General features: G+C 41.4%; 1 protein-coding gene across 1 annotated transcript; it reads right to left on the bottom strand.

Moving 5' to 3' along the window:
• Positions 1 to 387: 387 nt before the first annotated feature.
• Positions 388 to 5,375, bottom strand: LOC116398788 (major facilitator superfamily domain-containing protein 4A-like). Its single transcript, XM_031875417.1, has 6 exons — positions 5,064 to 5,375; positions 2,740 to 2,938; positions 1,896 to 2,156; positions 908 to 1,043; positions 713 to 828; positions 388 to 567 (listed from the first exon to the last, which is right to left on the bottom strand). The coding sequence occupies exons 1-6, from the start codon at positions 5,294 to 5,296 to the stop codon at positions 388 to 390; spliced, it is 1,125 nt and encodes a 374-aa protein (XP_031731277.1). The 5' UTR covers positions 5,297 to 5,375.
• Between the last annotated feature and the right edge of the window lie 8,778 nt (positions 5,376 to 14,153).

The following is a 14,153-nucleotide window of genomic DNA, read 5'->3' on the forward strand; positions in this document are numbered from 1 at the left end:
CCTGTAAGGGTTGATGCTGGAATTAAGTGGAAGTAAGCCACTTACAACTACATTTACATTGACTGTTGCTCTTAAAGTGTCGAGATCAAGTGTTGAGCATGTCAAAGAAGCGTAGTTTGGCCTAAAGATTCTCTTGTTTGAATCACTCCTTAATCATCCTCTGAAAGATCCTGTCATGTGCACTTTTACCCAGTTCAAATATTTGGTTAGAACTATCATACAACAGCTGTGCATGAGCTCTTTTGCATATACTTGAAATTACTGTGTGACACACAATTCCTTGTTGGGAAAAAAACCTTCTGCTCACCTTTTGAGCTCTATTCTTTCTGCACTGTGATATCAACTACTGTATTCACTTTAGGGTGGAGTTGTCCTTTAAGTATATGTTCATACCAGACTGAAGGTGAGCAGCCTGGGTGATGTGTATCTGTAGGACAGGTAGATGAAAGCCAGTCTTCCTACTGTGATGGAGGCCCAGAATGTACTGTCCAGACAGCCAGCTGTCTTATGACCCATCAGCAGAGGAGGGGACACTGCGTAGGTGTAGACAAAGCCAGCGTAAGAACCCTGCAGCACAACAAACACAGCAGGAGGTTAGCGCAGAGCAGAGGTTTCTATGCCTTACTCCTCTCCCGCTGCGCCCACAGCACACCCTGCTATAGTGTTAAGTGTTTGTGTTTTTTATGTGTGTTGTGTAGGCTGGAAGTCTCACTACAATGCCATCAGTGATGAAGAGGATGGCCCCACCCACTGCATGGAGAATGAAGAAAGAAGCAGGGCGGCCCCGGAGTTTGGCAGGGTTACAGCAACCAAACAAACTCCCATGACCTGGACAGAGAGGGATACTGAGGTGGGTCTTTTCATTGGAATGTGGTGGATCACAAGCACACATATATACACGCATTACCTTGACCACTGTCACCGGTCGGGCTGGGGCTGGTACTGGACAGAGAGTCTCTGTCGATCAGACGTTGACTGTTGTCGGAGCAAGGCAGCAGTCTCTCGTGGTACATCAAAGCGAGCACTGCTGCTGGTACTGGGAGCTGCCAGGATACACACACACACACGCACGCACACACACAAAGAGGCAAATTGTTAACCAAGTTAACAGACAACACCTGACCTCACCCATGTCCTGTCCACTTCCTGTCAAATGATTCAAATTGTGACCCTCCCGTCATAAAAGAAGAATACACGCTGTCTTATCTCGTCCTCTGCTTGAAACAGATCCAGTTCAAACAGAAGAAGGCAGAGGTTATTACTGAGGTGAGAGCTTAACGCTTTATCTGAGAGGCAATAACCAGGCCAACGGCCATCTGAAAAAAATGCAAAAAAGAATAACAAAACTGAAAAACAAGACATTTTGAGTGGTTCTGATTAGCAGCAGCATTGTTAGGAAATTTCATTTTTTTCCATTATGGCCACTGCCACATGTAATTGTGCAAACACTGTATGGAAAATCTTGTCATGGGATGCCTAAATTGTATGATTTTGCTCTATGATTATGTGGTTGAGTTTTGGTATTTCACGTTGGCCTCCTGGTCCAAGAAGCCGTCTGTATGTGGCATTTAAGATAGGCTGTGTCCCTAGTTGTAACTGTAATCATCCATTAGTTGCGAAACCTGCAAAACTGGACAGAGAAACAATTAGTAATTCTCAGCAAAAAAACCCTCTTCATGTCAGGATGCTGCATGTCACGAGTAATCTTTACTCTTAGTCAAATCACGCAGCTACACCTGGTTTCACATCTAGCCTGCCAACCAGCAGCTACAAGAGTCATTTACCCATTCACAGGTAATACACATTTGAGGCAAATGTATACTTATACTAGCACGCGGTGTACATATTTCTGTGTCATCAATCACATGACACATGTAATACTGACAAGAACTCACATTGATGAGAGCCATGATCCAGAAAGCGTACGACACCCGTGTAACGACGACACCATCGGTGTGCAGAGGATACTGGGAGATGTTGCCTATCGCCACTCCGTGCCCGGCCAGGCTGCTGCGGAGGTGCTGTAGGTCTGAGGGAGAGGACGAGGACGAGTTGGCGGTCCAGTTGGCACCCAGGACACAGCAGTCCTCTGCCAGAAAAGGATCGGCCACCAGGGGGCTGACCAGAGCTCCCAGGCCTATGAAGAAATGCAAGGCCTGCTGGAGCGAGACGTGGACATAGACTTATGATTATACCGTCAGCTTTATTATAGTATTTAGACAGTGACACTATTTTTGTTTCTGACTCTGTACACCACCACAATGGATTTGAAATAAAACAACTAGTGTATGCTTTCAGTGCAGACATTAGGGGAATAGAATTACAACCATTTTTATACATAGACCCCACATTTCAGGGTACCAAAACTAATTGGACAAATTAACATAATATTGAATAAGTTCTTCATATTTAATACTTTGTTGCAAAATACTTTGCTGTCAATGACTGACTTCAGCCTGGAGCTCATGGTGCAAAACAGATGAGGGCACTGAGACCGAACCAACAGTACAGTCAACCAACGCAACATGCTAAAAGAACACTATAGAGGTCATCTGACCTATTGTTAAAATAAAAATATTCATTAGTGCAGCTTTAACTTTCTGTAGTTTCTTTACGTCATCATCAAGTAAATTAACCAGAAGGAACTAAAAATCTAAAAATTCTCTTGAGCGGTACAGAACACACACACACACACACACACACACACACACACCCCTTCCCTCGCTCCCCTCTTCTGACCTGCAGGAAGATGGCGGAGTCCTTCTGGTACAGCTTCACCAGCTGCAGGTTGGCAATTGTGTCAATCACCCCCATGGCTAAGCCAGCAATCGCCATGGCGACAGAGAGCAGTAGCACATGGTTACACAGGGGTATGACGGCAAACACCAGCGAGATGATGAGAGTGCAGCAGAAGAGGGCTAGGAGCGAGGACGGGAGTCTGGAGGAGACAAAAAGAGAAGACAACCCCCACAGCAGTATTCAGACTGTCACTCACAGGAGCGTTACTTTACTAGCTTTAGTTGGAATGATGTATCTTTTACTTACAAACCATATTCTTGTGAAGCTTGTTGTCAGTGATTACGTTTTCCAATACAACTCAAACCAGGCTGACTAAAACCGGGACTTTCCAGCTTGTTATTGTCGCTGCAGTTCAGTCACCTTGATGGTCTGCTGCCCCATTATCTCATATTTACCACAGCTTCACCTTGTATTCTCCTTTCCTGCCAACTTTCCGCTCTCCTTTTGACCTTGTCCCAGATAACTTTGAGTTTGTCCGGGACATTTCACCCAGAGCCTGGTGAAGTGTGTGGATGTAGTCAGTAGCAGTAATCATCAGAGGTGTGTTGGTCCACCGCTTCGGTCCAGACTACAATATCTCAACAGCTATTGCATGGGTTGCCATGAGATTTTGGACATACATTCATTATCGCCAGAGAATGAATCCTACACACTTGGTCTGGCCTTTCCTCTACCGCCGCCAGCAGGTCAATGTTTTTCAACTGGACAGAGCAGACTGGCACAACATTTGTTAGAGACATTCATGGTCCCCAGATGATTAATCCTGCTTTCTAGCTTCTCTTCGAGTGCTGCCATTAGGTTGACAGATTTTATTTTGAGTGATTATGTCTCGACAGCCTTAGACTGCCTTGAAATTTACCAAAGTATTTGGTACAATCAAGATAAGGAGATGATTTTTCTCTCCTGAGAGTCCAAACAGTCTATCTAACAGAGCACGTTGATGGCAGAAACACCTGACCTCACCTATGTGTCCCTGTCCACTTCACACACTCACATTAGCGGTTGACTGGGTCCTCAATGTGCGAGGTAAGGCACAGACCTGGAACAACCAGTGAGTCATTTGAATGTTGTGAATTTGCCAGTCAAATTTAGAATAAAGTCTAACCTTCAAAGTGAAAAGGCTCAAAGTGGTCATTGAAATACTTCAAATCCATAAAGTGTGTCAATCAGATCCAGTATTCAACCTCAAGGTCAGAGCTGTCTTCATGTGTCCGACCAAACTTTACATTTTTTTAAAGCAGAAAATGTCATGTTTTCAAATAGATTTTCTTTCACTTTTATCTCAATATGTTATGATATTGTTACAAAAGCTTTTCTTCCCTGCCAGGTATGTAATTCAGGTTTTAAAGTTCCAAAAAATAGCTATGGCCCCTGCCTCGTGCTGTGGTATACGTATTTTATAAAACAAATGGGAATATTTCTTACTGACTTAAAAAAAAAAATATATATATATATATATATATCTATACAGGTATTTTGTCACATTTAAGAATGCCAGATTAAACTATGTTATTCTCTCACTCTGTTTTTTGTTGACTTTGGCTTCACTTCCTCATTGTTTGGTGTCCCACAGACACCATTGCTTTGTGTGAACAAACAACACAAATAATTGCTAAATCAACCTATTTTGCCCTTTAAATATATATTAAAACTAAAAAAGTTATTGAAGTGTCTTTGCCACAAACTGGGCTTGCACTTTTGGAGGTGACACAACATAGAAATGACCATAGAGAATTGTTATTACACCAAATAAGAAGATAGCTCATGTCTTGTATGTTATGCTGTGTATGGACACATATACCATACATTCCTTTTGTCTTCCAAACATTCTCGTTCACACACACATAAATGTACAGTATGCTCTCCTGTTACTCCCCGTTGGACACAATCTGCTATAAACTCTAATAACAGAAATCCAAATTGGCTTATTGTTATATAAAAACAATCACAGATAAAACATATTGAAAATATTATTATTTAGCCGGCTGGGGTCTCTGAGACCCCAAAATATTCCTTCAGTATGAAATAACAAATTCTCATAAAATGAGGATAAGTCATGAAGTAGCCCATCAAGGTGATTAAACAATGTTAGGTATGTGTGTTGAGCTGTTAGAGACATACTATCACAACTAGTCTCTGTTAAGTACCACACACACAATTAGTCTTAATAGGAATATTATGGGAATATTACTATCCATTAGATTTGATAAGATCAGTAAACGGTGGAGTAGGCACAATGTCGGACCGCAGGACATCCCACTCACGTCTTCTTGAAGAGTCCTCCCAGGCTGCTGCCCACCAGCAGGAAGAACTGCTGGGAGAAGAAGACCCAGGTGATCTGCTGCAGCGTGGACTGGGTCTGACACCTCAGGTCCAGGACGGTGGGTCCCAGGAAGGCGATGCACAGGCCGAAGCTGAAGAACGCACTCCAGTAGGTGAGAGTTTGCCGCCAGTGGCGCTTGAACAGCGACCAGATCCGCTCGTCCAGCAGCGTCATGCCGGTCCTTTTCAGAGGCGGTCGGGCTCCAGCTGCCAGCCGCTCATTTACACCGAGGAGTTATATCAGACGGAACGACAGGAACTGCCAACGAAGAAAGAGAGTCTCATGAGAGCCTCAGTCCGGGGCACTCTCCAGTTTAATGCCAGTTGTTCTTTTGACGGACGCGGCGCTGATTGGCTGATGTCCCGAAGGTACCGCCCACTGTCAGACTGCTTTCAGATCAGTTTCAGAATGCTGCATGACGTTTTCCAAGTAGAAGTAGCAATACAACACTGTACAAATACTCCAACAATGTGTTTGAGGTAGAGAAGCATCATCAGCCTGTTGTCTTTATATTGACATAACTTTATGTATACGTCATACAGAGACAAGCTGAGGAAACCAGTTCAGAGTGCTGATGTGAGGCTTTCACTACTTTTGTCGGTAGACCATGAAAATATATTTAAGAATTTTAAAGATGTAAATGATTCATATTTTCAGTTATTTGAATAAAAAACATACATTTCAATAAAAAAGGCAATCTGTAACAATGTGTATCTTTCATATTTTATAAACTGATCAAATGTTTTGTTTGTAAAATCTTGATATAAGTATCTAAGTGAATAATTGTAGTGGAGAAAACGTGGCATGAAATGGAATAACTCAAGTAAAGTACAAGCAGCTCAACATTGTGCTTCAATAAAACTTTTCTTTTTGGCTTTCCATTATTTCTCTTTTACCATCGTTGCATCATGAAGACAATTATTAGTCCGATATGCAAGAGTTCAAAAGCTCTAACTCTTTTTTTGATGTTTAAGACCCCCAAGTCAACTCACTCCCAGTCTCAGTGGTAAGCCTCGACCTGAGAACGACTGATAATGACGTACCAGAAGATCTCAAGTCACACTCATGTTAGCAGAAATATAGGAGCCAATCATACATGCCTTAAAAGTGATCATTACATTCTTAAAATCTAAAACATACACGCAACCAACCACTGATCTGAAGTCTGTCAGTATCCAACCGTGAGATATGGGTAATGTGTTCTTCCTCACAAGATGAGAGGTAACTTCAGATAATCTATTTACTCGTCGGAAACGTCACAGCACTCTTCTGTCATTTTTGGACAGAAGAGTGCTGTGTTTTAGAACAGCTCTTGTAAGCCAAAGTTGTAATCATGTGAGCAGATAAACTGCAGACTGAAGAATCAGAAGAATTGAGATTCAATTCAATTCAATTCAATTTTATTTTGTATAGCCCAAAATCACAAATTACAAATTTGCCTCAGAGGGCTTTACAATCTGTACACATACGACATCCTCTGTCCCAGGACCCTCACATCAGAACAGGAAAAACTCCCCAAAAAAAACTTTAACAGGGAGAAAAGTGGAAGAGACCTTAGGGAGAGCAACAGAGGAGGGATCCCTCTATCAGTGCTCTGCGTCTCGTTTTAAAGGAAACAATTAAAAAGGGATTTGCAAAAACGAAATACGGCTCGTTATTTGGGTCCGTGTACGTTTTAGTCATCTGTTTTACCGTTAATTCGAAAAACCAAAATACGGAAATACATGGTATTCTCGTTTTTCGTTTCAAACCAAGAACGGGAAAACGGAAATGGGCGGTCGTACTTCCGTTTTTGGTTCTAAATTCAAAAACGGAAAAACCAATAACCAAAGTCAAATAAGGTCCGTGTACGTTTTAGTCATCTGTTTTACCGTTCAGTCGAAAATACGGAAACCAAAGAACCAAAGTCAAATAACGAGCCGTATTTCGTTTTTGCAAATCTCTTTTTTGTTTTTTCCTTTAAAACGAGACGCAGAGCACAACAGGTAACCCGGAACAAGAATATTTCAAAATAAAAGTGAAGGCAATATAATGACCGTATGCAAGAAATGAATACATTCATTAATTAATCTGGGCCGATGGGAGTGCGTTAGCATCAGTAGTTGACTATATGCTGTTTAATATTCATTTATCTATGTACACAGCAATAATTAAGTTTTCGATTAATCGGTGCATTGTTTGATGCAATACAGGTCGTGATATAGTTTAATCAACGTCATTTTCGTGTTCAGAGTTGTAGCCACTGATATTTATTTTTCCACCGTATTGTGCTGTTGATTTAGTGAACGTGAAGTAGATGCAAAGTCAAAGTGTTTACCATTTTTACCAGTAGATGACAGCATAAGTGTATTTAAACCATAGATTTTGTCATATTTACCTGTGCCTTTAGGTTATTGATACAGATGTATTTAATGCTGATTATTTCATCTGATATTTATGGTTAATTTGCATTAGTTGTATACATCATGTATTTACATGTTATATTTGTGTCATTTAAGAACTCAACATACCTACATAGAAGAGCGAGCATGTGTTCATGATCATGAGGCAATAAATATTGACAATTGAAAAAATAAAGATATTTGGTTTATTCTTATTGAACATTCAGACTAATTTACCTACCTCATTGATTTAATTGTCACACTTAAATCCTGATTTGAATGGTTAAACAAGAGATCAAAGGGCCGAGATGAGACGATATAGATAGATATGTACTTTATTCATCCCCAGGGGGAAATTTGTATGTTACAGCAGCAAGAAACACCAAGAAGCAAAGTAACAGAGTAACCAAAAATATTAAGTATTAAAAAATGCACAATATATAATATATAACAGAATAGGACAAATTAAATATCAGAATATAGAATATATAAGATAAAACAACAAAAATGCACAGTATATACAATGAAATAGAATAGTGTTAAATGAACTAACTAGGTGAAAAACAGTAGTGCAAAAATCAACCCCAGCAAACAACAGTGTAGCAGTGTGTATTTATGTGGAGGATGATCTGACCAGAGGTGATTTATTATAGAGTCTAATAGCAGAGGGCAGGAATGTTTTCCTGTATCGGTCCTTGTGACAGCGGAGCTGAATCAGTCTGTTGGAGAAAGTGCTCCGCTGTCCCTGCAGGAGGTGGTGGAGAGGGTGGTCCGGGTTATCCAATATGGATAATAGTTTCTTCAGTGTCCTCCTCTCCACCACCTCTTCCAGATAGTCTTGTTTGCAGCCAATGATGGAGCCGGCCTTCTTAACTAGTTTGTTAAGTCTGTTGGTGTCTCCGGCTCCAAAGCTGCTCCCCCAGCAGACTACTGCGAAGTACAGTGCACTGGCCACAACAGACTGGTAGAACATCTCCAACATCTTGCTGCACACGTTGAAGGATCGAAGTTTCCTCAAGAAAAAGAGTCGACTCATCCCCTTCTTGTACACAGCGTTGATGTTGGTCTGCCAGTTCAGTCTGTTGTCGATGGAGACACCCAGGTACTTGTACTCCTCCACCATGTCCACATCCTCTCCCAGAACTTTCACCGGTTGTGGAGTCGTCGTCTTCCTCCTGAAGTCGACCACCATCTCTCTGGTCTTGGCCACGTTCAGACGCAGGTGATTTCTACCAGCCCACTCCACAAAGTCATCCACTACTGCCCTGTACTCCTCCTCCCGTCCGTCCCTTATACACCCGACCACTGCAGAGTCATCAGAGAACTTCTGCAGATGGCATGACACAGAGTTGTACTGGAAGTCAGTGGTGTACAAGGTGAACAGGAAGGGAGACAGAACAGGTCCCTGTGGGGCTCCAGTATCACTGACCACCGTATCAGACAGCACACGGCCCAGTCAGACAAACTGTGGTCTGCCCGTGAGGTAGTCAGTGATCCAGGAGACGGTGGACGCGTTAACCCCCACCACTTCTCACTCAGCAGCACTGGTTGGATGGTGTTGAATGCACTGGAGAAATCAAAGAAAGTGATTCTCACAGAGCCACCGGTTCCATCCAGGTGTGACTGAGCTCGTTGCAGCAGGTAGATGATGGCATCGTCCACCCCCACATGAGGTTGGTATGCAAATTGCAGAGGGTCCAGTGAGGATTTCACCTGCGGTCGGAGGTGGGCCAAGACCAGCCTCACCAGCACCTTCATCACATGAGATGTGAGGGCAACTGTTCGGTAGTCATTGAGGCTAGATGGTGTCGTCTTCTTTGGTACAGGAACCAGGCACGACGTCTTCCACAGAACCGTGACTTCCTCCTGCTTCAGGCTCAGGTTGAAGAGGTGTTGCAGGACAACAGACAGCTGGCTGGCGCAGGTCTTCAGGACCCTGGGGCTGATGCCATCAGGTCCAGCAGCCTTGCCTTGGTGGAGTCTCTCCAGCTGTCTCCTAACCTGGCCAATCGTCACAGACAGGGGGGGAGGGGGGTCATAGTGTCGGTGGTGGCAGAGCCCTTTGAAATGGAGGGCTCTGAGTCCATGCAGCTCACCAGGGGGACAGAGGGGGAGGTGGTGGTGTTTGGGAGGTGTGGTGTGTGGAGGAGACAGATGAGGGCTCTGAACTAAACCTATTGAAGAAAGAGTTTAGCTTGTTGGCCCTCTCCAGGGAGCCCCCTGGTTGTCTGCCTCCAACCTTGAAGCCGGTAATCTGCTTCATCCCCGTCCACACCTCCTTCACGTTGTTCTGCTGGAGTTTGGCCTCCAGCTTCCTCCTGTAGGAGTCCTTGCACTCTCTGATCATCAATTTCAGGTCGCGCTGGACTCTCCTGAGCTCATCCCGGTCCCCAGACCTGAAAGCTGCTTTCTTCTTGTTAAGAGGAGCTTTCAGGTTGGACCCATATGTGGGTTAAATGCTGTAGTCCAAATAACATGACTTCAGTTTTAATGCCATTGAGTTACAGAAAGTTTGACTCTATAATGTTTTCCCTAATCTCAAAAGACAAGAGCAAAAACCAGATTAATTGGTTCTCTTTTCTTCTTTGCTGCCATGTTACCGGTCTCGTGACCCCTCAGATTGATCTCTGGAGCTGTAGGCGGATGCAGACTGTCAGGATGAATTGAGTTGGGAACCAATGCAGCAGACTACCAGCTATTTAGCATGTTGGACACACCAGCATGACACTGTCTCGTAAAATTAAGTTCCCATCCAATAACACTGGTCTGCAGAAGACTGCTGTGGGAGGAGGGCTGTTGAAAACTGCGACCGTAATATGAAAGAAAAACATGTCCCTCGAAATGTAATTGAAATTGCAGTTTAATGATATTGGAATGTAATTTTGTAGGAAAAAGGAATGTTTCTAGTGAGATACAATATTAGTTTCCTCTTTCGTTGTAAATTGGATTAATTTGCTCTATCATCACGAAGGTCAAAGGTCACATTTTGCCTGAGTACACTGTGTTGGCCTTTATAGTGGTTTAAATGATCAGATCCTCTTCCAGGTAGCAGGTGCTTGTGATTCTATACAGGCAGTATGACGCGTCTCCTTTAAATAAAAAGTTTGGAATTTTATGTGGTACTTATTTCGCTTTCAAGTCAATAAAGTAGTAAAGGAAAAACTAAGTTTGCTAGTGTAATGCATACACAGAAAACACATTGTGATAAGTGTAACCACAAATATTAACAATATCTGGTGTAATTGATCTTTTGAACAATAAGATTAAACAATATTAAAAAGTTCAAAAACATTTATTGAATTTCAAATATATTCTTAATATATTATATATATAAAATGGTACATTGCAAATACATTGCCAATAATTGTACTATTTGCAAATATATAAAATATACTAACATTGTACGTCTAACAATTTGCAAATTAAATCTTTAAACACACTTTCAAATAAATGTAATGTAGTGCATTTTCGAGAAATATAACAAAAATATACTTAACAGAGAGCAAAAAAATTCTGATTTAAGTTTACATGGTACATGTATTACTAAACAAAACAGAATGACCATGTTTCAAATTAAAACAACACAGAACACTGAACCATCAAAACAAATTGCACCGCTGCAGACTCTCGCTCACTTAATAGAAACACAAACATGCTCCACATTATGTTCCTTTCTTTTGGTTGAACTGCTCGTTGTTACACTTCCGTCTGATGACCGCTCGCACGTCCGAGGCACTCGTCTGCGGAAACTCTTGAATAACAGCATCTGTTAAGAGAAGAGACGAGAAATGATGTCACACAGCATATTCATACAACATTTTCTTCCATTTTGACTACACAGGAAATCCTGTTGAACCAATATTATTTTTTGAACAGTAAATCTGGATTAACATTGAGGAACTATATCAATATGATATGCCAATATTCCTGCCAGTGCAAGTCAAATATATATTTCATCACGGGTGGTGTGTTTACCATGAACATGTGATCCTGCTGCTTTATAAATCACAGAAGCTTTAAATTGTCTACATACGACTCAAGACAATTACCTACCTGTTATGGCCTGCACTTTGGCAACTTCCAGCTGTCTTTTAGGAGGTCCCACTTTCCCAGACTTCCCAGTCAGGGTGGACAGTGCCAGGACCTCCTTTGTGAACACCAGAGCAGCCAGCTCCTGGCAAAAAAGGGTCATGATCGATTAAGCCAAAGGAAGGCCCTCTTTGAAACCGTCACTGTGCTGCCAGCCAAGGCGTGCTGTATATGAGAGAATCAATGGAACACATTAATATACAGTTGGAAGATCTCCCCCTACCTATTAGGAATTAATAGACGTTATTCACATATGAATACAATGAGCTTCATTATTTAAAACACTGCTAGTAGTCTGTACATCCCTCTATAGAGCGGTACCACCAGTGGTGTGGAGGTTCCCACTCTCTACAAATTCACATGACTGATGTGTGACACATGTAACCTAGTAAATTCCATCACTTTATTTCTGACACATTTGAACTTGAACAGCAGACGATGCTGGGGAAGACAAAAGGAACGTGGTGTCATTTTTCTATAGCCCTTACACTGAGCAATCAACATTTACTTCACAATGACAAGTTAAAGCAAAAAAGTTCAGCATTGTTTTCCTTTCTCAAAATCACAGACATGTTCTATACCTATTCAACAGGTGTGAACTGAGTTTTTTGTGCTGTCGCAATGACTTGTTATAACCATTAGTGATATTAGGATCTTAAAAATGTTTCTGTAATACAAAACAGTACATGTGGCTGGTTACATTGACTTACCATATACTTCAGAATGAGATGTCCATCATCTTCCTCAAGTTGGATGCCCAGAGGATGGCCGCCCGGAGGATGGCAGCCCTAGGGTTGAAAGCACTTGTCGCCTGTATAAAAGGATTACAGTTGTTGAAATATCCCTCAAAACATCAATAATTACAAAAAATGTCTAGAATATATATAGGACCTATGGTGACCTTAAAATATACACTGACTTCATTCTCTTAATGGAATAATGAATTATCTTAGTTCTGCTTACATGACCCTACTACCTTTCCTTATATTATCATAAAGCACAACCTGGTGATTACTTTCACTTTACTGAAGCCTGCTTCTGGTGAACTCAGACTAGACTGACACAAAGTGAGCTTCTGCTGTTGCTCTGTAATGACTCAGCGTCATTGTGTTGACTGAACAGCAGCTTGCTGCTGCAATATACCGTTAACGTTACGGTGTCACCCCGTTCAGTTTACATTATGAGGGACGGTAACATTAACCCCTTGCTGTTTATTAAGTGCATCTTCAACACCATTTACTAACGTGATTTCAGTTAGCTTTGTCTAATTCTACCATACTGAAAATATTTGAAAACACACTTGCAACCAGTCAGGAATATACAGTTGGCAATCAGCATGGCCAGTCTACAACTCATTCAATTTTCCATTAACATTTGCATGTTTGTGAAGTCCACGCGCTACTAAAACAGTCTAAAAGCTACTAAAATTGAATTCACCTAGCATTACACTTGAGAGCAATACCATGTTAGCTTAATGTTAACATACATATCACCTTCACATTATGTTACCACATAACTAGGCTAGCTGTTGTGACGTTAGCTAAAGTAGCAACTAAGCTAACGTTAGCTGTTGTGGTGTTAGCTAAAGTAGCAAACACGCAATTGATAGTGTCAGCTAAATGATTTTTTTTATCAAACACTGTTTTAAAGTGTAAAGAAAACTCTGTTTTAGAACAAATAAAACACACATATGGTTATAAATTGCTTACTTACCGAAAACTGAGACCTGTGGACAGACAGCAGTGCACGAACTGTATTGCATCAAACACTGCATCAATGCACCGATTCATCGAAAAGTTGATTATTGCTGTGTACATAGACAAATGAATATTAAACAGCATATAGTCAACTACTGATGCTAACGCACTCCCATCGGCCCAGATTAATTAATTAATGTATTAATTTCTTGCATACGGTCATTATAGTGCCTTCATTTTTATTTTGAAATATTCTTGTTCCGGGTTACCTGTTGTGCTCTGCGTCTCGTTTTAAATGAAAAAACAAAAAAGGGATTTGCAAAAACGAAATACGGCTCGTTATTTGACTTTGGTTTTTCCGTTTTTGATTTGAAGCGAAAAACGAGAATACCATGGTATTTCCGTATTTTCGACTGAACGGTAAAACAGATGACTAAAACGTACACGGACCTTATTTGACTTTGGTTATTGGTTTTTCAGTCTTTGAATTCAGAACCAAAAACGGAAATACGACCGCCCATTTCCGTTTTCCCGTTCTTGGTTTGAAACGAAAAACGAGAATACCATATTTCCGTATTTTGGTTTTTCCGAATTAACGGCAAAACAGATGACTAAAACGTACACGGACCCAGCAGCAGCACAAGTTTGATGAGATTGAGTTGTTTCTTTGTTTGAAATGCATAAGGCTTCATAAAACTCTTCTTAAGGGTTATAAAGAATAAAACATTGTGGAAATAATGTTTTATAAGTTCAGCGTTCATGATGCTTTATACCTCCATGTCAAAGTGACAACGATGTTCATGTGTGTGTGTGTGTGTGTGTGTGTGTGTGTCTGTGTCTGTGTGTGTTTCTTTCCTTCTGCTT

This window comes from Anarrhichthys ocellatus, unplaced genomic scaffold (genome assembly GCF_004355925.1).
Source record: "Anarrhichthys ocellatus isolate YVR2014 unplaced genomic scaffold, GSC_Weel_1.0 scaffold90, whole genome shotgun sequence".
In the NCBI taxonomy this organism is placed as follows: Eukaryota; Metazoa; Chordata; class Actinopteri; order Perciformes; family Anarhichadidae; genus Anarrhichthys; species Anarrhichthys ocellatus.